This window comes from Erpetoichthys calabaricus, chromosome 11 (assembly GCF_900747795.2).
Source record: "Erpetoichthys calabaricus chromosome 11, fErpCal1.3, whole genome shotgun sequence".
NCBI lineage: Eukaryota > Metazoa > Chordata > Cladistia > Polypteriformes > Polypteridae > Erpetoichthys > Erpetoichthys calabaricus.
This window is the reverse complement of record NC_041404.2, coordinates 72,060,180-72,085,698: the sequence shown is the minus strand read 5'-3', so window position 1 is coordinate 72,085,698 and position 25,519 is coordinate 72,060,180. Positions and strand designations below refer to the sequence as shown.

General features: G+C 37.8%; 1 protein-coding gene across 1 annotated transcript in view; it reads right to left on the bottom strand.

The window, feature by feature from the left end:
- slc35a2 (solute carrier family 35 member 2) overlaps nucleotides 1-23,628 on the bottom strand; it is a 55,835-nt gene extending 32,207 nt beyond the window's left edge. Inside the window, exon 1 of the mRNA XM_028813339.2 lies at nucleotides 23,296-23,628. Within this exon, the coding sequence (XP_028669172.1) occupies nucleotides 23,296-23,377 (82 nt within the window). The 5' untranslated portion in view covers nucleotides 23,378-23,628. The remainder of the gene's footprint in view (nucleotides 1-23,295) is intronic.
- Between the last annotated feature and the right edge of the window lie 1,891 nt (nucleotides 23,629-25,519).

Genomic DNA, 25,519 nt, shown 5'->3' with positions numbered 1-25,519 from the left:
GACTCCATTTCCCAGCTGCCCCAAGGGTATTGCCCTGATGGGATGTCTGCAACAGGCGCAGGGGCTACTGGGGACAAGAGGGGCCAGCAAGTTGGCCAAGCAGCAAAGGATTTGTTTGTATTCACCCATTTGTCTCTTCTGCAATACCACCTGTGGAATGTCGGTTTTATCCTGGATCATCGAACATGTAAGGATGTATGGACTATCTTGTGCCTGTCTGTCATGTGAGTAGTGCTAGATTGGTCATCATATTTCATCTGAGGGAGCACTCCCCAGATCTCTTCACCCCTCACTGCATCAGGATAACATTACTTACAGAAAGCTGTTTTCCTGGATCAACATCTTTTCCTCCATTCCAGTTCATCCGCTACCATTGCATTTGGACTGTTTATGGACTCGGCCATTAGTGTTTATTTTTAGATATTTACTGTAGTTTTCATATTTAGTATTGTCTTGGGGAAAAGGGAGGGTTAGCTGTTTATTTGTTGTTTGTGTTTTTGTTTCATTCAATATTCCGCATCGTTATTCATTTGAGTTACTGTTAATTCGTGTCTCTGTGTGTGAGTGATGCGAGTCAGACCAAGGTTCCTGGGATCCTCACAAAAAAAATAAATCACCATCCCTACAACAGTGTGAAACAGAGCGGCACCAGACCACTATACCCTAATAACGAGCAACTAAGAATACCTTAAAATACACCAATATTTACACATTTATAGGATCATTACTATCACATACATTTATATCTGCATCCCATTAATGCTTAATTACAGTACTGTTCACTTGGAATTTTACAGTATCTCAATGGTCTACATTTTAACAAACCTATTAATATTTATGTCACCATTAAAAACTGCACTACATTGTTTTAAAACACATACAATGAAACACTGTTAAATTCTGTTTTACTTCATAGTAGGTGAAAGTGGATATTGTCTGTACCTTAGTCTCATTTGACACACTACTTTTGAAAGCTCTGCCAAGAAGCAATTTAAATTACAGTGAATTAAAGACTAAAATGGCACAAAATCATAAATAAAAAATAATTCTGTGAACTTCATCTATTAATAATCACCTACGGAACATGAAGCCAGATTACTGGATTGGCGATTTAAAATTTTACATTAGTCAATTAATCTTCTTTCGGCTACTTACATTAGGGGTTGCCACAGCAGATCATCTTTTTCCATATCTTCCTGTCCTCTGTATCTTGCTCTGTTACATCCATCACCTGCATGTCCTCTCTCACCACATCCATAAATCTTCTCTTAGGCCTTCCTCTTGCCTGGCAGCTCTATCCTTAGCATCCTTTTCCCAATATACCCAGCATCTTTCTTCTGCATGTGTCTCGCCTCTCGGACTGTCTCCAAACTGTCCAACTTAAGATGACCCTCTAATGTACTCATTTCTAATCCGGTCCATCCTTGTCACACCCAATGCAAATCTTAACATCTTTAACTCTGCCACCTCCAGCTCTGTCTCCTATTTTTTGGTCAGATCACAATTTCATCAGCAAACATCACAGTCCACGGGGACTCCTGTCCAATCTCATCTGTCAACCTGTCTATCACCATTGCAAATAATATCCCTGCCACGCCTGACTTCCTCACACAATACCAAAACTACTCAAGGCACCCTGTCATATGTTTTCTCCAGGTCCACAAAGACGCAATGCAACTCCTTCTGGCCTTCTCTATACTTCTCCTTCAACACCCTCTGAGCAAACATCACATCTGTGGTGCTCTTTCTTGGCATGAAACCACATTGCTGCTCACTAATCATCACCTCCCTTCTTAACCTAGCTTCCACTACTTTTTCCCCATAACTTCATGTTGTGGCTCATCAATTTTATCCCCCTGTAGTTACTACAGCTCTGTACATCCCCCTTATTCTTAAAAATAGGTACCAGTACACTTCTCCACTCTTCAGGCATCCTCTCACTTTCCAAGATTCAATTAAACAATCTGATTCAAAACTCCACTGCCATCTCTCCAAAATAACCTCCATGCTTCCACTGGTATGCCATCTGGATCAACGGCCTTTCCATTCTTAATCCTCTTCATAGCTGTCCTTCCTTCCTCCTTGCTAATCCGCTGCACTTCCTGATTCACTAACACCATATCATCCAACATTCTCTCTCTCTCTTCATTCATCAGCCTCTCAAAGTACTCTTTCCATTTGCTCAACCCACCCTTCTCACTTGTGAGTATGTTTCCATCTTTATCCTTTATTACCCTAACCTGCTGCACATTTTTCCCAGCTGTTTCTCTGTCTAGCCAATCAGTACAGATCCTTTTCTCCCTCCTTAGTGTCCAACCTCTCATACAGCTCATCATACACCTTTTCTTTAGCCTTCGCAACCCCTCTCTACACCTTACACCTTATCTCCTTGTACTTTTATCTATTTTCTGCATCTCTCTAACTATCCCACTTTTTCTTCGCCAACCTCTTCCTCTATATATTCTCCTGTACTTCCTGATTCCACCACCAGGTTTCCTTTTATTCCTTCCTCTGTCCAGATGTCACGCCAAGCACCCTCCTTGCTGTCACCCTTACTACTTAGCTGTAGTTGCCCAGCTATCTGGCAACTCTTCACTGCCACCCAGTGCCAGTCGTACCTTCTCCCTGAACTCAACATTGCAGCCTTCCTTTTTCAACTTCCACCATTTGATTCTTGGCTCTGCCCTCACTTTCATTAGGCAATTAATAAGGGAGAAATTATATGTAATATTAAACAGAATCTACAATCACAATATTAAATATTTTAAAACATCACAATAGTCTTGTATTGCATTCATATTCAATTCATTTTGAATACTAGGATAAGTGTTTGTGTCTCTGTGTGTGTCCATTCGGTTACTAGGTTTTCGTCACTCCAACAGATGGCGCATCACAAACATTAACAGTACTTTTATGAATCCAATACCAAATAGCATATTACAGAGACCTATGCATTGCATGGCACACTGCAAAAATTAACGTGAAGATCTACACTGATTATTTTGACGTTCACTTGTCTTAGATAAGTAGCATAGCTAGTTTATGCTATAATCAGATCCACATCCATCTATAAGTGGGCCTGGGAATTTACAGAAATAATATATTCTACAGGAGAACTGCTAAACAATGCAGTTTAATTTTAAATGAAAAAACACAATCAACACTTGACCTACAGCCTTTAGTACAGAAAACGGAATCCATGAGAGTCTGAGGACTCTGTTTTTAAGTGAGTTAACATATAATGCAAAAAGCACCTACTGTCACTCTCTAGTCTAACAACATAAAACAACCCTGCTTCCTGTGGAATGATTTTATTGAAATTTGGCATACTTGCTCTTCAAGGAAATTTACTGGGAAAAATATTAAATGAGAGCAACATTTAAAAATGGATTGCACAATATAATCACAGTCAATACAGTTTAAATAAAAGTACTCCCAATGATACCCAGCCCCTAAACTGTGGTCACACAGAAATATGCGTTGTTAACAGCAATATTTAGGTACACAGTGGCATTCAAATACCTACTCAATTAGTATTAAGAGATCTAATGTGTAACAACAAAAAACAAAAACAGACATGAACAAGTCTGCCCATTTTCCTCAGACTTCATTACTAAGGTGCCTTCAGCCAAAGAAATGCCAGTCAGCAGCAAATGCTTTGTTTTTTCACACCATTCTCTGTTAACTCTAAACACTAGAGTGTGCTAAAACCCTAGGATTGAGAAGCTGCCTAAAAATATTCAGACCACTGTATCTTGTGTCAAAATTTCAATCTAAGTCAAAGATGCTTAGATCTTACCCTTCTATTGGTTAATCAATCAACAACTAAACTTATTAGCCATGTCTACATGGTGTACTTATTTATTTAATATACACACAACTTACTATGACAGCACATTATTTGGTTTGGCACAGATAACTAAGTCACTTGGTAAAAGGAGCTTGTATTATCATGAAGTCTGAGAGACAGGAACATATATTGGGTTCTTCAACTCCCACCTTTGAAAATTAACACACACACACAGACAATAGCCTTGATAAACCCTGCAGAAAAGTAACTGGCAATTTTGCTCTCTCTTTGCCTCCTCTTATTATTTCAATCACTCTACATAAAAGACAAAAGTATCCATCCATCCTCCAACCCGCTATATCCTAACACAGGGTCACGGGGGTCTGCTGGAGCCAATCCCAGCCAACACAGTGTACAAGGCAGGAACAAACCCTGGGCAGGGCATAGACGATATAAAAGTAATGTATTTAACATACTAAATACAAAATAGAAAAAATCTAATAGGAAATAAAATAGCAAAGTCTGGCTATAAATAGTCTTGGTAAATCTTACAGAAAATCAGAAATGTCAAGGGGTGGATGTTGTGCAGGGTGGCTTTTGATTTAGCAATCAGTGTTATTCAAAGATTAAGTTCCCTTACGTCCAGATGAAATGTTCAAATGTTTCTCGATTTCTGACATTGCATCCTCTCCTCTATTGCCCTTCTGTAGTTCTGCCCACTCTAGTCCCTTGGACAAGCCGTATTTATGTTAAAATGCACACGTGGGGTTTTGGGACATGTAATATTATACACTTTCAACTAGCTATCTTGACCTGTTGTCAAATGGCTTTGACCAAAGTGTTTGATCTTTTAAGTACCTCCTCACTTTCTTCCTTTCTCAAGCTTTCTCAAGTCCTGTAAATTCAGTTCGCCCTGGCTTGTCTGATTTAAGTTTTAATTATTTTGCTCAGTATACAGTTTTAAAATTGTAGATATTGCATTACAGGACATAGCCCATGCATAGGGAATCCTCTAAAATGAGTTTAAGAGCTCAGAATGCTTGTGGAGTTTGTTCTGTTCTCTTTTCAGAAGGATTCCAGAAGTATGCCTAAAATGACTCTCGCAGATGTAAGACAGGGTGCATCAGCAGGCCACCCTGATGAAGAAGGTTGGGAACAGAAAACACAAAAACAGTCTTTCTGGTCACTTGATTCCAAAGGTAGATAACAGGGGGTGGGGGAGAACATAATTACAGTTTACCTATGATATCAACAAGGGAAAAGAAATCACTGAGAGGCTGCTCTGGGCAATATAATGTATATATAGAACCCTAATATACAAAATATGAATGGATAGCAGACACTTTGCCTTCTAGGCATATTCTTGATTTTTTGTTTATATAATTTACAAATATAACAAATTAACATCTTTGCCTTGCCTTCCATACTGCACAAAAAAGTAATCTGGGAAGTAAAATACTAGGTACAGAAAACAAATAAAATGCACCTTTTAAACAGATTTCACTAAGATAACAGGCATTAATGACTGTTTATCATTTTTCTTCCTTTTTTTTAATTAGTTCTGATTATTAGTTGCTGGTGATTTTTTTATTAATCATGGAGTTTCCGATTTTTTTATTAATCGTGTAGTTTCCAGTGGTACCATTGAGGTTTAGTATGTCCTGTGTTATGGTTGGGATTTACTGTTAAACAAAAAAGTTGCTGTCTACAACTTCAAAGGTGTTTTCATACTTATTATGCTTGTTTTGTGCTAGATCAAAAGAAGATTTGTTACTTTGCTTCAATCTTGTTAGTTCTGTGGCATCTCACACAGCACATTTTTAGGCAACACCATTAGCGTGTGTTGGACTTTATTTGGACAAAAAACGTTTTATTCCTGGGAAAAAATCATCATGAGTTATTGAATTGTATGATGCTACATATTATTCTCCACTAGTCAACTATATGAAAATAATTTCTACATGTATTTAGTTAATCTCAACTCACGTGTCTATTATCATTACACCTGTAAAAATGTGTTAATAATGCTAATTTTGTAATGCTTATTTAACAACGTAATAAATGTTAATGTGCATCTTGTGCAGAGGTGGGTAGTAATGAGTTACATTTACTCCGTTACATTTACTTGAGTAACTTTTTTAAAAAATTGTGCTTCTAAGAGTAGTTTTACTGCACTTTTACCTGAGTACATTTGTGAAGAAGAAACGCTACTCTCACTCCGCTACATTGGGCAAAACTCGACTCGTTACTTTGTTCCATTTACATATGAGATACACTGGCGACTTCTCTCTGGCAAAAATATAAGCATATCTACTGCATGACTATTTCACCAATCAGACATAGCAATAATAATCACATGACTCCATTTCACCAATCAGACATAGCAACAATAATCACATGACTCTGTTTCACCAATCAGACGTAGCCGTGCAGTCACATGACCACACACAAACGTCCTGCATCTGCAGCCTGTGAGAGACTTTTAGTCATGTGGGGCTCCTGTTCACTGCTAAACAGTCAGAGCTTCACTGCAAGAACCTTGAGAACCAACTCCTGCTGATGCTTAACCATCACTTCACTGAGTGAAGAATAAACATGTTTTAACCAAACACGCACAGACACAGACAGTCATGGTAAAGTGAGACTTCTTGTACATGCACAAGCTGCCTTGTTCTAATGTTATTTTCTATCAGCTGTGCCATTTGGAGGGCAAGTGTGTGACGATGCCAGTCCCCTACAGACTCTTCTTTTCTTTGATTCCCCCTTCTTTTTTTTGTGCCGACCCGTATATATACACTCCCGTCTCCGTGGGCCTTAATCACACGCCACAGAAAGCCAATGACGCAATTGAGAACGATCGCACCCGCACGTGTGACTCACTCCAACTACCTCATTAACTCCTTGTGGTCGTGCAATTCCGTCTACGGAAAGTGACATGGCTTTATGGATTTGAAACTGGACTTTTTTTTTTTTTGGACAAAGTGAATATACAGTATTATATGGTCAGTGTACAGCATATCTTGTCACTGTAAGTAGTTTGCACTGTTCAAACATACATGTTACCTACTGTAGGTATTGGCTTCAAAAGCTTTGCTGTGAAAACCTGAGATTTGGAACTTTGTGTTATTTGTGCATCTTTATTTTGTAAAGATGTTATTTATTTTCACACATTTTTTATTTTATTATTTGGAAATAGCAGAATTTGCAAATTATTTAACATTTTTTTATTACAACATTTCTAAAAAATAAATCATTTATTATGTTCAAACAGTTACTCAGTACTTGAGTAGTCTTTTCACCAAATACTTTTTTACTCTTACTTGAGTAATTTTTTGGATGACTACTTTTTACTTCTACTTGAGTAATATTATTTTGAAGTAACGCTATTCTTACTTGAGTACAATTTTTGGCTACTCTACCCACCTCTGATCCTGTGTCCGCATTGTGCCTAAAGAGCAACTGCACTGAGACGACCCCCACCTGCACACATCACTTTAGCAGTGTAAGATTAGGAAGGTTACACAGGGTATTGCCGTTTATTTTTCACCATCTTTTTGTTTCTGGCTTACCATTATCTAATCGCTACAGAGACAGAGAAGGTCTGAGCAGAATCAGGTGCTAGGGTTATTCCAATTGACTGGTATTTGTGCCAGATATTTTATGCTATACAGTAATCCCTCCTCGATCGCGGGGGTTGCATTCCAGAACCCCCCGCGAAAGGTGAAAATCCGCGAAGTAGAAACCATATGTTTATATGGTTATTTTTATATTGTCATGCTTCGGTCACAGATTTGCACAGAAACACAGGAGGTTGTAGAGAGACAGGAACGTTATTCAAACACTGCAAACAAACATTTGTCTCTTTTTCAAAAGTTTAAACGTGCTCCATGACAAGACAGAGATGACAGTTCCGTCTCACAATTAAAAGAATGCAAACATATCTTCCTCTTCAAAGGAGTGCGCGTCAGGAGCAGAGAATGTCAGAGAGAGAGAGAGAGAGAGAGAGAGAGAGAGAGAGAGAGAGAGAGAGAGAGAGAAAAGCAAACAATCAAAATCGGACAAAGCAGCTGCAAGGAAGAGAGCAACGTGAAGGTAGTCTTTCAGCATTTTTTAGAGAAGCGTCCATATCCTCTAGGCCAGTGTGCGAACAGCCCCTCTGCTCACACCCCCTCCGTCAGGAGCAGAGAGACAGAAAAGCAAACAATCAAAAATCAATACGTGCCATTTGAGCTTTTAAGTATGCGAAGCACTCATGTCGCTTGACAAAGCAGCTGCAAGGAAGGGAGCAATGTGAAAGTCATCTTTCAGCATTTTTTGACGAGCATCCATATCGTCTAGGGGTGCGAACAGCCCCCCTATTCACACCCCCTCCATCAGTAGCAGAGAATGTCAGAGCAAGAGAGAGAAGCAAACAATCAAAAATCAATACGTGCTGTTTGATCTTTTAAGTATGCAAAGCACAGTGCGGGAAGCATATCACTTGACAAAGCAGCCACAAGTAAGCCCAGCAAGGAAGGGAGTAATGTGAAGATAGTCTTTCAGCATTTTTTGAGTAGTGGCCGTATCCTCTAGGGGTGCGAACAGCCCCCGTGCTCACAATATATTTGAGTTTTATTTAATACGTAATACGCGCTCTGGTTGTGTAGCTTCTCAGCCATCTGCCAATAGCGTCCCTTGTATGAAATCAACTGGGCAAACCAACTGAGGAAGCATGTACCAGAAATTAAAAGACCCATTGTCCACTGAAACCCACGAACCAGCGAAAAATCCGTGATATATATTTAAATATGCTTACATATAAAATCCGCGATAGAGTGAAGCCGCGAAAGTCGAAGCGTGATATAGCGAGGGATTACTGTATTTGTATGTCTGCATGTTTATGTTGAGTCTGATTAAGTACCGGCAGCAACAGTGCACCATGACTACTACAGCATGCAAATATTGTACCCCTAATGCACAATATTTAATGTAGTTAGATCAGTTCTTTGTCAGACAACATTAATACCACAAGAGTCGCTACTGGGTTCACTTGGTATCAGGTACAGACCAAAACAAGTACACTTGCACCAATGAGAACAAAGGGGTAAGAGCTTAAGTCACTGTAATTACACCTTTCTGTGCATCCCTGCAGCAGGGCATAAATTTAATTTTTGATAGTTGAAGATTTCAAACTGAACTGATCATCAGAGATTACTTTTCTTTAAATGGACATTTACAAAATTTATTTTGTTTTCATTATTTGAAAAGGAATGGATCATGACAGTATTTATGAAACAAACATCATTATATCATTGCTACACAAACTAATTCACAATGAGACATATAATCTAAAGGATTCTGAATAATCACTTTTTAAGTTATAGACAAACCAGATTTGAAATGTTAAAAGTCACTTTGGTGGGGTATCTAACATTGCTGTTTTGCCATTTGTATTCAAACATTACCGGATTAATAGGACTAACCAAAAATGGTCTCAGCCTGCACATCCATTATTTCAAAAACTTTGAATAATGGTCTTTTGTATCTTCTACCTGTCTCACATATGTAATAATATATACCTGATCACTTATGTCTATGGGCATATCTAGAACTATAGCTAAAATGGGACTGGCTTGAAACTCAGCAATTAGATCATCCATCAACATTCTTGTAAATTAGGTATGGATTCAAATTGTTGCCATCCCATTTAAATATATGCTGTATGTCCTATCAGCGCTTTCATAACATTTTTGATGTTGCTCTAACTAGAGCTGCAACAACTAATTAATATTGTCAATAATATTTGTCACTGAAAAGTGTCAAATTTTGTTATCACTTAGGTGGCTGGTTACCTATTATGCACATCACTTCATTGACTAACAGCAATGTTAAGCATACTTCAAGACATTGAATAGACAGACATTTCAGCTTTACACCTGGTAAGAAATTCTTGTCTTGCAAGATCTGTAAAAATTAGCTCACTCAGTACAGGAGCACCTAAAAAGAAAACACAGGAGTAATGGTGAGCCTAAGATCCTGTGACTATGATGCTGCTACTGCATTATATTTCATACCAGTAACAGCACACTGCATGATAACGTGCAGTGAATACACTTAACTTCAGCATTCATAGTCTTCATACTCTTTCTCTGTACGTTTAGCATTCGTTTGCTCAGAGGTTGATGTGCTTGCTGCTTCCTGAGCAGCTCTTCTTTTCTCCACCGTAGCAACCCACTAATTCTCTTCTTTCGTCGGCATCTTTTCACGTTAAATCAGATTGTAAGTCAGTGTTTGCGTTGTAATCACTTAGTACGTTTTCCTTAATTTTTCACTTAAGCTGGCACTCAAGTTTTCAATCTGCCTCGAGAGTGATTTAAGATATAAAGAGGTAGGGGAAGTGACAGCGAACATGGTGGAGAAAGTGGTAGAGATGAGAATGGCGCCCTTACGCATGCACCGCACCGCCGTTGCCGAAAACTGATTGTACAATAAAATGAAAATAAAAAAAGGAATAACTTTGGAGGTCAATCATCACCCCAAAAGCGGATAGTAGATGTCACATAGTATATGTGTACCAAATTTCAGGTCAATAAATCAAGCGATTTTGCGAGCTGCAGGTGATTTAAAATCCAGGACAGACAAATGAATAGCTACGGTAGCATATCTCTCTATTATAAAAAAAAAATCTTGGTAGAAAGAAGACGAGACATGATCTTCTCGGAAGACACTTAAAAGACCGGCGAGATGAAAGAGATTGGCCACGAAGCGTCTCGCAGGGACCTTAAACATGAGACTTGGTGTCAAAGGATTGCAATTTGACGTCCCGCAAGAGACACTGTAATGTCACGCGAGACAAGGCAGTGAGACAACATTTAAAACAAGTTCACGGACATCTAACCAAGCAGTTGTTGGAATGCTTTTGGTAGTCAGACATCATGTGCTCCCAGCTCTTAAAACAACGACAAGCAGAACACGCAGCTTGCCAGCAGCAGCAGGAAACCAGCAGATGAACCAACCGCAACTCCTTGGCGTGCGTTAAGCCCCCCGCCCCCCCCCTTCACAACGCGCGCGGCAGAGACACGAAGTGGCAAAAGGACAGCTGCTGTACACGCTTTTAAATGATCGATGCGCAGCGCAACAAACGTAACAGGCAGCTTGCCAGCAGCAGCAGCAAGACAACATGATCCGACTGCATCTCTTTAGCATGCATTCAGCCACCCCCCCCTTTCACAACGCGAGTAGCCTTATATGTCCTGCGAGAAAGAGATTTAGCCACGCCCAGGGTTGGAAATAAAGGACAAGTATTGTTTTTACAAAAGTTTTAAAGTAAAAGTGAAAATAATGCATATGTAACAATTCCCATTGTATATCCGGTAAACCAAACCTGGGGGTGGGCAAGCGAAGCGAGCAGGGGCGGATCACCCTAGTTATATATAAAGATCATTACACTAGCCTGCCTTGCGCAGCATCATTGGCAGAAGCAGAATCATTAGCGGACTCATGAAAGATTCACGGAAATACAGTGGGGCAAAAAAGTATTTAGTCAGCCACCAATTGTGCAAGTTCTCCCACTTAAAAAGATGAGAGAGGCCTGTAATTTTCATCATAGGTATACCTCAACTATGAGAGACAAAATGAGAAAAAAAGATCCAGAAAATCACATTGTCTGGTTTTAAAGAATTTATTTGCAAATTATGGTGGAAAATAAGTATTTGGTCACCTACAAACAAGCAAGATTTCTGGCTCTCACAGACCTGTAACTTCTTCTGTAAGAGGCTCCTCTGTCCTCCACTCGTTACCTGTATTAATGGCACCTGTTTGAACTCGTTATCAATATAAAAGACACCTGTCCACAACCTCAAACAGTCACACTCCAAACTCCACTATGGCCAAGACCAAAGAGCTGTCAAAGGACACCAGAAACAAAATTGTAGACCTGCACCAGGCTGGGAAGACTGAATTTGCAATAGGTAAGCAGCTTGGTGTGAAGAAATCAACTGTGGGAGCAATTATTAGAAAATGGAAGACATACAAGACCACTGATAATCTCCCTCGATCTGGGGCTCCACGCAAGATCTCACCCCGTGGGGTCAAAATGATCACAAGAACGGTGAGCAAAAATCCCAGAACCACACGGGGGGACCTAGTGAATGACCTGCAGAGAGCTGGGACCAAAGTAACAAAGGCTACCATCAGTAACACACTACGCCGCCAGGGACTCAAATCCTGCAGTGCCAGACATGTCCCCCTGCTTAAGCCAGTACATGTGCAGGCCCGTCTGAAGTTTGCTAGAGAGCATTTGGATGATCCAGAAGAGGATTGGGAGAATGTCATATGGTCAGATGAAAAAGCTCTACTCATCGTGTTTGGAGGAGAAAGAATGCTGAGTTGCATCCAAAGAACACCATACCTACTGTAAAGCATGGGGGTGGAGACATCATGCTTTGGGGCTGTTTTTCTGCAAAGGGACCAGGACGACTGATCCGTGTAAAGGAAAGAATGAATGGGGCCATGTATCGTCAGATTTTGAGTGAAAACCTCCTTCCATCAGCAAGGACATTGAAGATGAAATGTGGCTGGGTCTTTCAGCATGACAATGATCCCAAACACACCTCCCGGGTAACGAAGGAGTGGCTTCGTAAGAAGCATTTCAAGGTCCTGGAGTGGCCTAGCCAGTCTCCAGATCTCAACCCCATAGAAAATCTTTGTAGGGAGTTGAAAGTCCGTGTTGCCCAGCGACAGCCCCAAAACATCACTGTTCTAAAGGAGATCTACATGGAGGAATGGGCCAAAATACCAGCAATAGTGTGTGAAAACCTTGTGAAGACTTACAGAAAACGTTTGACCTCTGTCATTGCCAACAAAGGGTATATAACAAAGTATTGAGATGAACTTTTGTTATTGACCAAATACTTTTTTTCCACCTTAATTTGCAAATAAATTCTTCAAAAATCAGACACTGTGATTTTCTGGATTTTTTTTCTCATTTTGTCTCTCATAGTTGAGGTATACCTATGATGAAAATTACAGGCCTCTCTCATCTTTTTAAGTGGGAGAACTTGCACAATTGGTGGCTGACTAAATACTTTTTTGCCCCACTATATACTGTAAAAGTCTAGTTTTGATAATTTAACTTCTAATTGAGTCATTCCATTTTAATTCAACAAATGGCCTTTGCATCACCATTTTTGATTTTGATGAAACTTGGCATACTAATTACATTTACCTCCAGAAAAGGTTTTATTTATTATAAAATAAAAAACCCTCTTAACATATATGAGCCAATCCAATGCGTTTTAACTGAACCATGTAGTTTGGACAGGAAAAAAAAAAGTTACAGCTCAAAAAAACACTCTAAATCATCATTTTTACACTGCCCATGGTGAAGAAAACTCCTTATTATCTCAAGGAATATTTTTTTAATATTTCCAAGCTATGGAAGGCAATGTGTATGCCAAGTTTCATCAAAATCAAAAACTGTGATGTAAAAACTTTTTAAAAAGTTTCTCAGAATAACTGAATGACCAGATTTTTATTCAGAAATGAACATAATAATGAGCCAGTAATGTTATCATTAACTAAGCTACGAATAAAAATAGAATCTGTGAAAATTGTCTCAGCATTTAACTGCCACAACTGTAAATCCATAACAATCAGAGATAGCCTAGTACAATTATGCAAATTATAATTATTATTATTAATGAAATTGAAAAAGTACAAGCATAATCTAGAGCGTAACCCAAGAGATATACAAGACAAATTGGCAGCTTGGGCTGAAGTCACAGAGACTTTTTTTTTTTTTTTTTTTAATTTTGTCTATTAAGGTTTCTCTCATTACCTGTGCCTTATTTTTTCTAACTAAATAGCCCATTACCTCATAACTGTTACCTTTGTAGCTGCCCATACCTGAAAATAAGTTCAACAGGATTTTTTTATTTTATTTTTTTTTAAATAAGTGATATTGTAGTAGAATTTGAGGATTATCCCAGGAAAGGGCATTGTTGTAACCAGATTTAGGGATTTTTGGATCCATCAGTTTCAGGTTCTGAAGAATACTATAGAAACTGCAGGAACAGCTAGATATTCAGCAAATGAATGGTGGGTGTTTAGCAAAAGGGAAGCTTCAGTGCCTGTCCCTGACTTTTTCATTTCTCTAAACATGTGAACACATTATTTTGTTTCTCTTCGTTAATAGGTGATTAATGATTCTGTCAAATGGATCCCATATGGAAATTTTTGTGATTCCTATAACACCTCAAGCGAAAAAGAAAGTAAATAAATCAAGCTCAGTAACTAAAGAAACCAATTACACCATTTCTAAAGTAAAAAGAAAAGGGTGACGGGGGAGAAGTGTCCTTCAATAATTAAAAAGAAAAATACAAAGAAAACTAACCCTATAGCCTATGACATGAGCATAGAGTTTAAAAGACCGAATCCTGTAACATTTTCTCCATCATTCTGTCAAAAACAACCTGAGATAATATTTAGGCTTAAATGAAATGTGATATAATCAGTAACAAATTATTGTCCCATAAGTAATTGAACCCCATTGCTCATGTAACTGAAAGCGTTTTGCATGCCCTTTTCTACTGTGCAGACGTGTGTACATTTTGCCTAAAACAACAACTTCTCTTCAAAGATATTTGTCTAAATTATGTTCATTTAGTGCACTTCCAAAATACGTGGCCCAGTGAGGCTGGAGAAAGACTGCAACATTCACAGGTTGAATCTTGCCCTGGGTACATTTTGGACAGTTTTAAACAACATAAATATGGTTGATAGATTTAAGTTCAATAATTGAATGCTTTACGCGTATGGAGCTAGAGATTATTCTATGTGTGGCTGCCTTCTACTCTTATTCTGAGATATTAAGTAAAAGATCCTATCCCAACTGTTCTCTACAATCTTTGAAAGGTAGAGACTTTAATATGTTTTTATAAATTATTGAGATGCTTTCTGAGTCAAGACTGATCAGTATTTCTTCTGGAATAGAAATAAGTGGGAGGTGTGGAAAATTAGGCAGGTTTTGTTTAGCGAAGTTTCTAATTTGGAAATAGTGGAAAAATTGTGTTAATGGGAAGTTAAATTTGAAACCTAATTGTTCATAAGATGCAAAGTCATTATCCACCAGTATATACAATTCTGTAAGTGTTTTAATCCCAGACGTTTTGCAAGCATTAAATACTGTATAGGTTTGAGAGGAAAGAAAAAGATGAGGTGCAACAGGTTAAAGTTTCTCTGTCTTAAAGTGCTTCTTGCATTGGTTCCATATTCTGAGTGACTGATGGACAAAATGAAGTATTGGTATGTTGACGATAATTTGTATTTACTAGAGCACAAAGCAGGGCACACAAAGAAGTACATCAGGATTTTATTTATATCACAGATGAGGCTCATGTACATTATATTCATCAATTTGTGCCAACGTCCAGGTCTTAATAGCTTGTATATTTGCTGTTCAGTAATAAAATTGAAAGTTAGGTAGTGCCATGCCACCTTCTGCTTTAGGCCTTTGTAGAGTCACCCTTTGTATGCGTAGATGTTTCAAATTCCAAATAAATGGTTATAAATGAGTCTAATTTCTAAATTAACAATTTGTTAATATATACAATCTTTGAACGCCTATCAGACAACCTTGGTGATACAATTGTGTACTCACAGATGGCCTTAAAGTGGAGAAGGATAAATTGATTTTAATGGCGTATACCACACTACTAGCACACAGACTTGTGCTCAACTGGAAGAATCCCAGCCCACCTACCGGTATTATAAGTCAATAGGTAACTGATGTTCTATACATGTATAAAGGATCTGTTAAAAACTTTTTAAAAATAGGGCAATATCTAAATACTAGATAGAAACTATTTTGAAATAAGGGAAAAGGACATTCTCCCATTTTTAGATTTTTAAGGATTTGCACACACTGTTGGCTCTCTTCTGTTTCTCTTGGGTGGGGGTTGAATTTTGGTTTGTTACGTTCAACTTCACTGTATATAATGTTACCTTCTTCGCTCTATAAGTTAGACATGATGATACGAAATGATACTTTATTCAAATAAAATAAAAAATAGAAAAAACAGCATTTCTTACTATGCTGTATTCAAACTAATATAAAAGCATGTAAAATAATACAGTTTTGGCAAATATTTTAATAGTTACAAATGTTACCAACTTTGCATGTTTACTTCTCTACTGTGTCTAGAAGCAATGGTGGGCTAGTACTTTCACTTCTGACATTTCTGGGGCTTATGTCTGAGCCTGTGATGTTTCACCAGGTAGTAACAAGCAATTATTAACTTGTGGCTTGGAAAAGGCTCTTTCTTTCTTCAGTATGCTTCTTGTTAATATATTAAATCATTAAGCATTGCCATACAGTATCACAAATCACCATACAAGGAGCAAAAGTACATCAAAACTAAGAAATGTCCAAACTAGGCACAAACAATGCAATAAAATCATATGGGTCGCTTTAATTACAATTTTATACAATTTTGCACTTTGTTTTTTTCAAGATTATTCATTTGACAATAATAACATCTACCACAAGTAGATCTAAAATAATCCAACTTAATTTTATGACCTGTAGCTTCACCACTGATTTTTATTTTGTCTTCAAAGACTATTGGGATTTCCTGCTTTATTAAACTGGAGAGAATTTTAAAATGCACAATTCTTAATAAGTCTACAGTTTTCAAATCTGTCTTATCTACAGGAGATATAGCCACCACATGATGTCTGTCTGCACCTCTTTCATCTGCACTGTCAAACCATCATAATAAACTGAAAAACATACCTTTTAGCAACAGAAATGGACACGAGCTTCCTAAGTTTTAAACTGAGTAAGTAAATAAACAAATCCAGAACAGCACAACAGACCATGTCTTTATCGTTGTTAGCAAACCCTTTGAAATTGTGGCTAGAAAGGTCTATAGCCACCTGCTAATAAAAGAAGATGCATACTAGAGCTGTTAGATTGAATGTCATTATTTGAATGTAATTCAAAATTATTTGAAAAAGATGTTACTTGATTACAAAAGCTGACTGGCAAACAATGGTTGTTTGTTTTTCTGTGCACTGTGTTAGTCCATACTCACCATCCAATGTTACTGTATTTTGCAGGTCTGTTTGCACTTCCACAGTTAGCCTTTTAATTTTTAGTGGCTAGTTTGTTTTAATTAGTAAAACTTATACCTCTTCACAATGTAGTTTAGGAGAGTTTTTTTCTACCCATCTCCACTGCTCTATTTTTTTGATATACAGGTGATTTTAGAGTAGATTTTTAAACACTTCTCTAGTACATTTAAAAGTATTGTTCTGCATCTTATCCTCTTCTAATTCAGTTTTAAACCTGACATCCTTGACTGTTATGCCAAGAGGTTTTCATCAATGCAAATGGAAAACAACTGAAATAATCCCAATTTCCTTTTATTATTATGTTTTAAATACCCATTTTAAAGAGCCTTCTCAGTTTCAGACAATTAATTAGTCTCAGTCTTATGTGACCGCTAGCTTGATCCATCTATCAAACAATTAGGAACAGTCAAAATATTCAGGCCACCATTCTTATATTTTACTGCATCTGTAAAGAATAAAAATTTATTTTAATACTGTTTGTTGTTCATTGAGCATACTGGATCTGTGTTCTTTTACATATTGCCTTATGTAGTATTTAAAGTATGTGGTTGTATTAATGCCTGCTGTAGGTACCATATTATTGACAGTAGTGTGAGGGACACATGCAAGTAAACCCATTGTACTGTAACAATATGTCTCCTAAATGTTTAATAATTAATATTTAATTGCTTAATAATAAAAACAATGCACACATTAAATAACAATAGTACAGACCCACTGCTACTATTCCGTCATACACCTTTCGTCCTCCCTGTCCGTTTCCTCTGGTACTTTGACACTCTAGAGAACGTTTTCACCTGAAACTGTTAGTCCCAACTGTGAACAAAGTGCCACTCCATATCCTTACACCTACATGTGCAACTTTGCCAATTAACCTAGCAAGCACCTAATACCTTTGGTATCTGGGGGAAAAACAGCAATCACCAAAGCAAATTCCAAGCACACACAGAGGAAATATAGCAACTCCATAAATTCAATGCCCAAGCCAGGAGTAAAACACTGTTTTTGTAGTTATTAAATAGTAGCAATATCCACTATGTAGGGTCCATTAGACTGGACTCAAATATCAAAGAACTAAGGCTGCAAATAACTATTCTGCTAATCAATTTGTTAGTCAAGTATTATTTCAAGTAATCAATTAAAAAGGGGTTCTGTAATATTTGCGCTAACATGCAAGCATTTGATTAAAAAGTTATATGTGATTAATCTGGGTTTTAAAAATGCAACACACGCACTAAAGTGCAAGTAATTTTACAAAGTAAATTAAAGTTTTATTCCTTTCACTATGCACTCCTTCACAGAATGCTGTAAAGTTACAAGTCTTGTTACTCACTTAAAGGCTGTGGTTAACATTTTCAAGGCTGCTGTCAATTTCAAGTGGTAGAAGGCTGAAACCAATGTTGAGTCTCGACAAAGGTTTCCTACCATGTATTGTTTAATTTAATTCACTAGATGGCAGCAAAAAGATGAACCAAGTGTCCAACACCTGAGCATTTATTTTTCTTTACAGCACCAGATCAAATCTTGACAGTTACTGTTACCAAAAGAATTACACTGCAAAACAGGTTTTGCATATTGTTGATCACTCTGATATTGCACTGTCAGATAACAAAATGACACAGAGTGCTGCTGGATTTGCCCTAGGCATAAGTGAGAAAGAGAGAATCATTACTTTAGTGTGTTTTCTTTTTAGGTGCTCTCATATTACCGCTCTGTTTCTGTACAAGGTGAGCTCATTTTTACAGATCTTCAAGACAAGGATTTCTTAGCACATGTGAAGCTGAAGTGACTCCAATCCTTTTTGAAATTAGACTCGCCACTGTAAATAGACCCTCTGTTTCTACCATATTTCAAAAAATAATTAACATTACAATTAGTCAATCAAGTAACACACATAATATTTAACAAGGCAACTAATTGATAACAAAATTAATTGACAACACTTTTCTCAATCGATTTTTATCTGGGACATTGATTAGAGTTGCCAGTAGGGCTCCAACACCTAAACTAGCCAACAAACAAGTGTGGCTGTGAGAATTTCCTGTGAAGGACTGATGCCTCATCAATGCATAACAGGTTTCGATTCCTTATCTCACCTTGAATTTAAACTTGACTCTTAATTGCACAAAACAGAGTTTGACCATATACATCAACATGATACTCTTCTCCTGCAAGATACACCATAGTTAGAAGGAAAACTATATTTACAAGGTTCATGACATCAAATCATTAAGACAACAATTTAATCATTTTTCCTCACAAGACAAAATTTTTGTAATGGGTGAAAATATTTCATTATAATTCTTTCCAGGAAAATATCAGTTGCTAGATTTCTATTCGTAATCAACAGCAGGTGAACCAAATGTTAATTGCTGGCTGTGTTTCCCATCATGTTCAAATGACATTACTCCTGTTGTCTAAAGAAACACTGTCAGATTGAGTGGGGAATCAAAACTGTCTAGGTATAAGTGAATGTTGGTGTATTCACCAAAGCATCCTGCATGGACTGGTAGCTCACCCAAGTTTCTTCCTTGCTTCCAGTGATGCTGACATGATTCTTACAACACAGCACTGGCTAAAGCATGTTCACTTAACGAATGGGCTGATATCCATTTACAGTATACAGGTGGAATCCTGTTGTAACGAAACTCATGGGTCCATAAAAATACTTTGTTGTAACGGAAATTTAATTATAAAGAAAATGGGGAAAATACGTATTCTGTTGTGATTGAGGTCACCACCGATTTGCCATCTCTAATGGCAGCAGTGCAAGGATGGCTCCATGGTTGTTGTGCCTCATTTGGTACACAGTAAACCAAACGCAAAGCAATTGATTGTCCTCTCTAGGATCAGGCTTACCACGCAACACGCTTGTCACATGATGTTCAGAACATTTAACACCAGATTTTGATGTGCTCTTCTTCGCATTCTCCTGGTTTGCCACTGTGGTGATTCTGAGCCACTCGTGTTCTTCTAATCTGAAGATGGGAGCTAAAGCAAGACTATTGTCCCCATGTCCCAGTTCCTATCTCGTGAGCTCAAGTGCTGAAGTAACAGCTCCTATTTTGAATTAAGTCTTGAGACTGTACCTGCCTTATCTATACAGTAACAAAGTACCTGTGTTTTCCTTGGAAACCTGGACTCGCCTTCCTGTCAACTCTGTGACCCAAGCTTGACAATACCTGTATGAAAAATAGTGCTTCTTAAGCTGCAAAAAATTGTATTTGAAAATGAGATGCTAGATGTAACTTTTTTTTTTTCAGCGTAAACTGACACCGTTTCTCATTTTTTTGATCATCACAAAGAAAACTTTTGAGAAGCTATGAAACTTGAACAGTACAGCATCCACACACGACACAATGACACCCGTGGACGCTCAGTGGAGCACTGACTCAGATTTCGGCTGTACCTGTATGATGTCACGCCCCACTGAGACTGCCCAAGACTGGAAATTTTGCAGCAGACTAATACTTTCTTTTGGTCTAACAAGAAAGACAGCTTATTGCAAGTCTCCCAAGACTTGCTGAAAGTATAGGCACAGCATTAAGTATTTTTTCATCACATTATTATCTTCGGTGGCCATTTCTGGTGGAAAAAAACATTTGTTATACTTAAATATAATATATTTTGTTAAAATGGAATCCATCAAACATGATGTTGTATGAACGTTTGTCCAGGCCAACAAAAAGTATTCATTGTTCTGAAAATTTTGTTACTTCGGTATTTGCTTTAATGGGATTTGACCTGTAGTATGTACTATATTTGAGTAAATGTTTATGAGCACTACAAATTTAATAATGCAACAACATTTTATGAACATCCATGTAACAACTTTAACAGTAACCATTTGACACCCAGCAGTTCTGAAAATTCATAAAGGTGTGAAGGAAACAAATTTCTGTGTGAAGTCCATGAGTTGCCCTACCACGCCGCTGAAGTTTCCAGCCCCATATTACAGTACTTAACTCCAAAGACTAGGTCAAAAATGACTTAACTGGCATTTCATCTGGTACATTCTGCTGACATTTTCCTCATGCTTTCTACCCAATCCTTAATTTATAAAACACATTCCATACTAAACACCACCCTAAGTACAAAGCAAAGACACATTTTTAATAATCTAGAGAACAAAGAGCTTAAGGGAATAGTTCAGGATCACTTTGATCAAGTAGTAGGGACTGAACTGGTAAATTTACACCACAAAGATTAGCACTTTGGTGGGTTCTGAGTCATTCTACCTGACTTGTATCTTTGATACTTTACTATATTCTGATTCATCACATGTACAGTGCCCTCTATAATGTTTGGGACAAAGACACATTTTTCCTTGATTTACCCTTCTGCTTAACAGTTTAGAATTACAAAACAAACAATGCACTGCCAAGCCTCTAATGCAGCCATCCTCAGCTTGTTTCAGGTGCTCGTTCCCGTAAGCTTTCTCTTCAGTATATGAAAGTTCTGCTCAATTAGATTTCAATCGGGTGACTGGTTTGATCATGCAAGAATTTTCTATTTTTTTAGCTTTGGAAAACTCCTGTGTTGCCATAGCTGTAGGTTTGGGATCATTATCTTGTTGTAGGATGAAAAGCCCTAATGATTTTGGGAGGCATTTACTGGAACTTAGGCAGATGTTTCTATACACTTCATAGTGCAACTGCCTTTAGCAGTTTCATTGTCAATGAAGTATGCCAGTACCTTAGACAGCCATACTTGTCTAAACCTTAAACCCCACCCCCAAACGAAGTGGTATACTCTTGTCATACAGGTTCATTTTTATCTCAACTGTTCATAAGACCTTTTTCCAGATTTCTGCTGGCTTTTTAAGTACCTTTTCATAAACTGTAATCTGGCCATACTATTTTTGTGGCTAACTTGTGGTTTATATCTTGCAGTGTGGCCTATGTATTTCTGTTGATGAAGTCTTCTGCGGGTTGTCATCTCGGACACATACCTAAGTAATCTGGCCATACTATTTTTGTGGCTAATTTGTGGTTTATATCTTGCAGTGTGGCCTATGTATTTCTGTTGATGAAGTCTTCTTCGGGTTGTCATCTCGGACACATACCTAAGACTGTTTCTGATCTGTTGGACAGGTGTTTGAGCTTTTTCTTTACCAGAATGAGGATGCTTCTCTCATCAGCAGTGGCGATATTCTTTGGCCTACTAGTCCCTTTGTGATTACTGAGCTCACCAGTTCGTTCTTTCTTCTTAATGATATTACAGATAGTTGATTCACGTAATCCTAAGGTTTTGCCAATGTCTTTAATGGTTTTATTCTTGTTTTTTAGCCTCATGGCTTCTTTGACTTAAATTGGCACAGCTCTTGTCCTCAAGTTGAACAACAGCAAGTACCGACTCCAAAAGGTAGATGTAAGCCTAGGTATCTTAGGCCTGCACTAATGAAGCAATGAAACAAACCTGAGTAACCACAAATGCCTCCAATGCCAATATTGTCCAAAACATTATTGTGCCCTAAAATGGAAAGACTATGTATGAAAAATGTTGTCATTTCTACATAGTTTAACTGAAATGTATGCAAATAACCATAAATAAAAATCTGCAATATGAACTTTAATCATGTCTAAATTGTGTAATTTGTAGTTTTAAACTGTAGAGTTCACAGGTAAATCAAGGAAAAATGTGTCTTACCCAAAACATTATGGAAGGCACTGATCACTGATTTTATCGATAGTTTCTAACACTAAGCTGCTACAATTTCACAGGCTTTATGACACGTTTCCTCAAGAACGTAGTAAATATATTTAACCATTAGCATGCCACTGTGCTTTATGTCTTAATTGGTTATGCAAATACATATACTTTTAGCCTCAGCTTTACATTTTATACACAGATTAAGCTTGCTTTAAAACACACATATAAAAAAAGTATTCTAGCTTGAACTGAGAATATGAGACATTATATGCCCTGCAGAATAAAGAAGTCTGAGACTCCTACAAAATCCTTTATTCATTACCTATTTTAACAGTAAACAATACCAGGGAATAATATGCATTGGTATACAATGGCATTTAGCTAAAATGTAGGTTCCTACTTTACATTACATACCAAGATGCAACACCTCGTACTTTACTATGAGTGGCTGCTTTTTGCCACTGTTTTTACTATTATATTTTTTAGTTCATACCATCATATCTTTACTAGATAAATACAACTTATATGTAACGTATTTTCTAGGTATCCATTACTAACATTTAACTTCCTTTAGTGCTGAACGTATGCGTTTATTTATTAATATATTTTTTACTACTCGGTGAACCAACTACGGACAAGACGCACCTGCCATGCCCAAAGCTTCCCTGGCAGTCATTTTCAACTAGACATGGATAAGTACTTTTGAAATCCACAGTGCTACTCTTCCAGTCCTTGCTTACCTTCCGCATTTCTGCGAGATCCGAGGCTCTCTGTCTTCTCTTCTACCAGACCAACGTGGCTCACCTGGCTGCTCCCTGCCATGTTGGCACTGACCTCCGCTTCCGTACTCAGGCGCTCCCACCTCCTTTCCTTTACCTTCTTCTTTCCTTTAACGTTTTGTCTTCTCCTCGTTATCACTTCCAGCTCCTTTCTTATTCATTGCTCCTGCATCGTTAAACCAACCCCACCACCTCACCCTAGAAAACAAAACTATCGCAACAGACACCTCCTTATCCCTGTAACCAGAGTGCCTCGCAACAGCAACACAAAAGTGCCTAGTAACGACGCGCGGACGCCACCATGCGGCGCGGAGGATTTCCATCGCAGACGTGAAAGACTAGAAGTGACTCCGTGCAGTTTCGATAAGACTATTGTACGTGTAAATCAACAGACGCGGGAAGGTTGGATGCTGAGTATGCTACAGTACACGATGGTGGCTATTGTCAATCAATCTGACTTTGTAGAATAAGATAGATAGATAGATAGATAGATAGATAGATAGATAGATAGATAGATAGATAGATAGATAGATAGATAGATAGATAGATAGATAGATAGATACTTTATTAATCCCAAGGGGAAATTCATAAATATAGAATAAGACAGGAAAAGACAGCAGATGGTACATCTGAGCGAGACTCGATCAGAAATCCTTCCACTGAGCACGAGGGGTGTGATGTATCTCAACTACTTTTCTTCCCCTTCAGTAATAACTCTTCTTTCTGTGGAACTTCTGTATAACTGATGACGTTTGCTGATGCCTGATCTCAAATGGGAGGATGTGTCATACTGGAGGAAAGTGAATGAGCTGGAAACTTGATGTGCTCTCAACAGTCTTGCATTAAACACTAAGTATCTGGTTTGTTTTAGCTAACACCTAATTATATAAGCTGTCACTGTCTAAAGGGCTGTATTATTTACATTTCTGGGTAACACTATTACTCACAATCTAATATGAAATAAAAAGTTTCTTATAAAATAAGCTCAGGTTCTAGACAGTGCTCTTCTAGTTGCATTGGGAAGTCACTGAAAGTACCATCACTTCCTACATAACTGCCTAGTTTGATAGTGTGACACCTCATTGATAAACAGCAGCATGTAGCTTGAACAGAAGGGACGATTGTAGGTATGTAGCTTTGTACAACTAAAGGCATAAGAGGACAGGGATACCCAACCCTCTCATAAAGGAATGAGGTAGGCAAAGATAACACCTTGTGGCTACTAAAAGGCACACCATTTATGAAGGGAACAGAGTTAGTCAGTCAGTCTCTTCCTTGGAGGCCTGCCCCTTTAAGGACATCAGAAACCTCAGGGGCTGTATGTAGCTGAATGTCCATGGAACAAATGCAGGACTGCTGCTGACCTCAGAGGTGACTGTGAGAGAGGACCATGTCATAGACAGAGTTACTGTAACTGACTGCAGAGTCAGTAAAGTGGAGCAAATGTTGAGTGAACCAGAGGAAGGGACCCCAATTCCTGAAGAAAAAACAGAGAAAGAGGGAAATAACAATGAGAGTGCTTAGGGAGGATCCTGCAGTAAGTAACTGCAATCCATCGATAATTATTTTACATATAACCATAATAACTTTACAACACAGATCACTTTATCCATTCATTTGTTTACTTGTTTGTGCATTTATAAGTATTCAAAAAACAAGCAAGCTTGAGTCATATATTTTCCTCTTATATAGATGCTGGGTATTTGTGGAAAGTAACAGTTAAAATCTTTGCACTTAACAAAATAGAAAAATGTCTGTAGAAGTTTAAAAGCTATTGAATGACCTATTCTGCATGAAGTGTCTTTACTATATTGTTTACTTAATGCATAAGTATTAAAATAGATTAGATTTCAGGAATCATGTCTTGACTTAACCAGTCAGTTAATTAGGTAATTGCTTAATTCACAAAAGCCATATTGGATAGATTAATAGATAGATAGATAGATAGATAGATAGATAGATAGATAGATAGATAGATAGATAGATAGATAGATAGATAGATAGATAGATAGATAGATTGTAAAGGCACTCTACCTTTTATGACTAGTAGAGGGTGTTGCAGCACCACAAACTTCAGACACAACCACCACGACAAAAGTCCAGGGTTCAAATACAAGTTTTATTACAATAAAGTAGCTTACAAAAGGCTTTGAAGTAACAAAACACTCATATTTGTTTCCTTCTC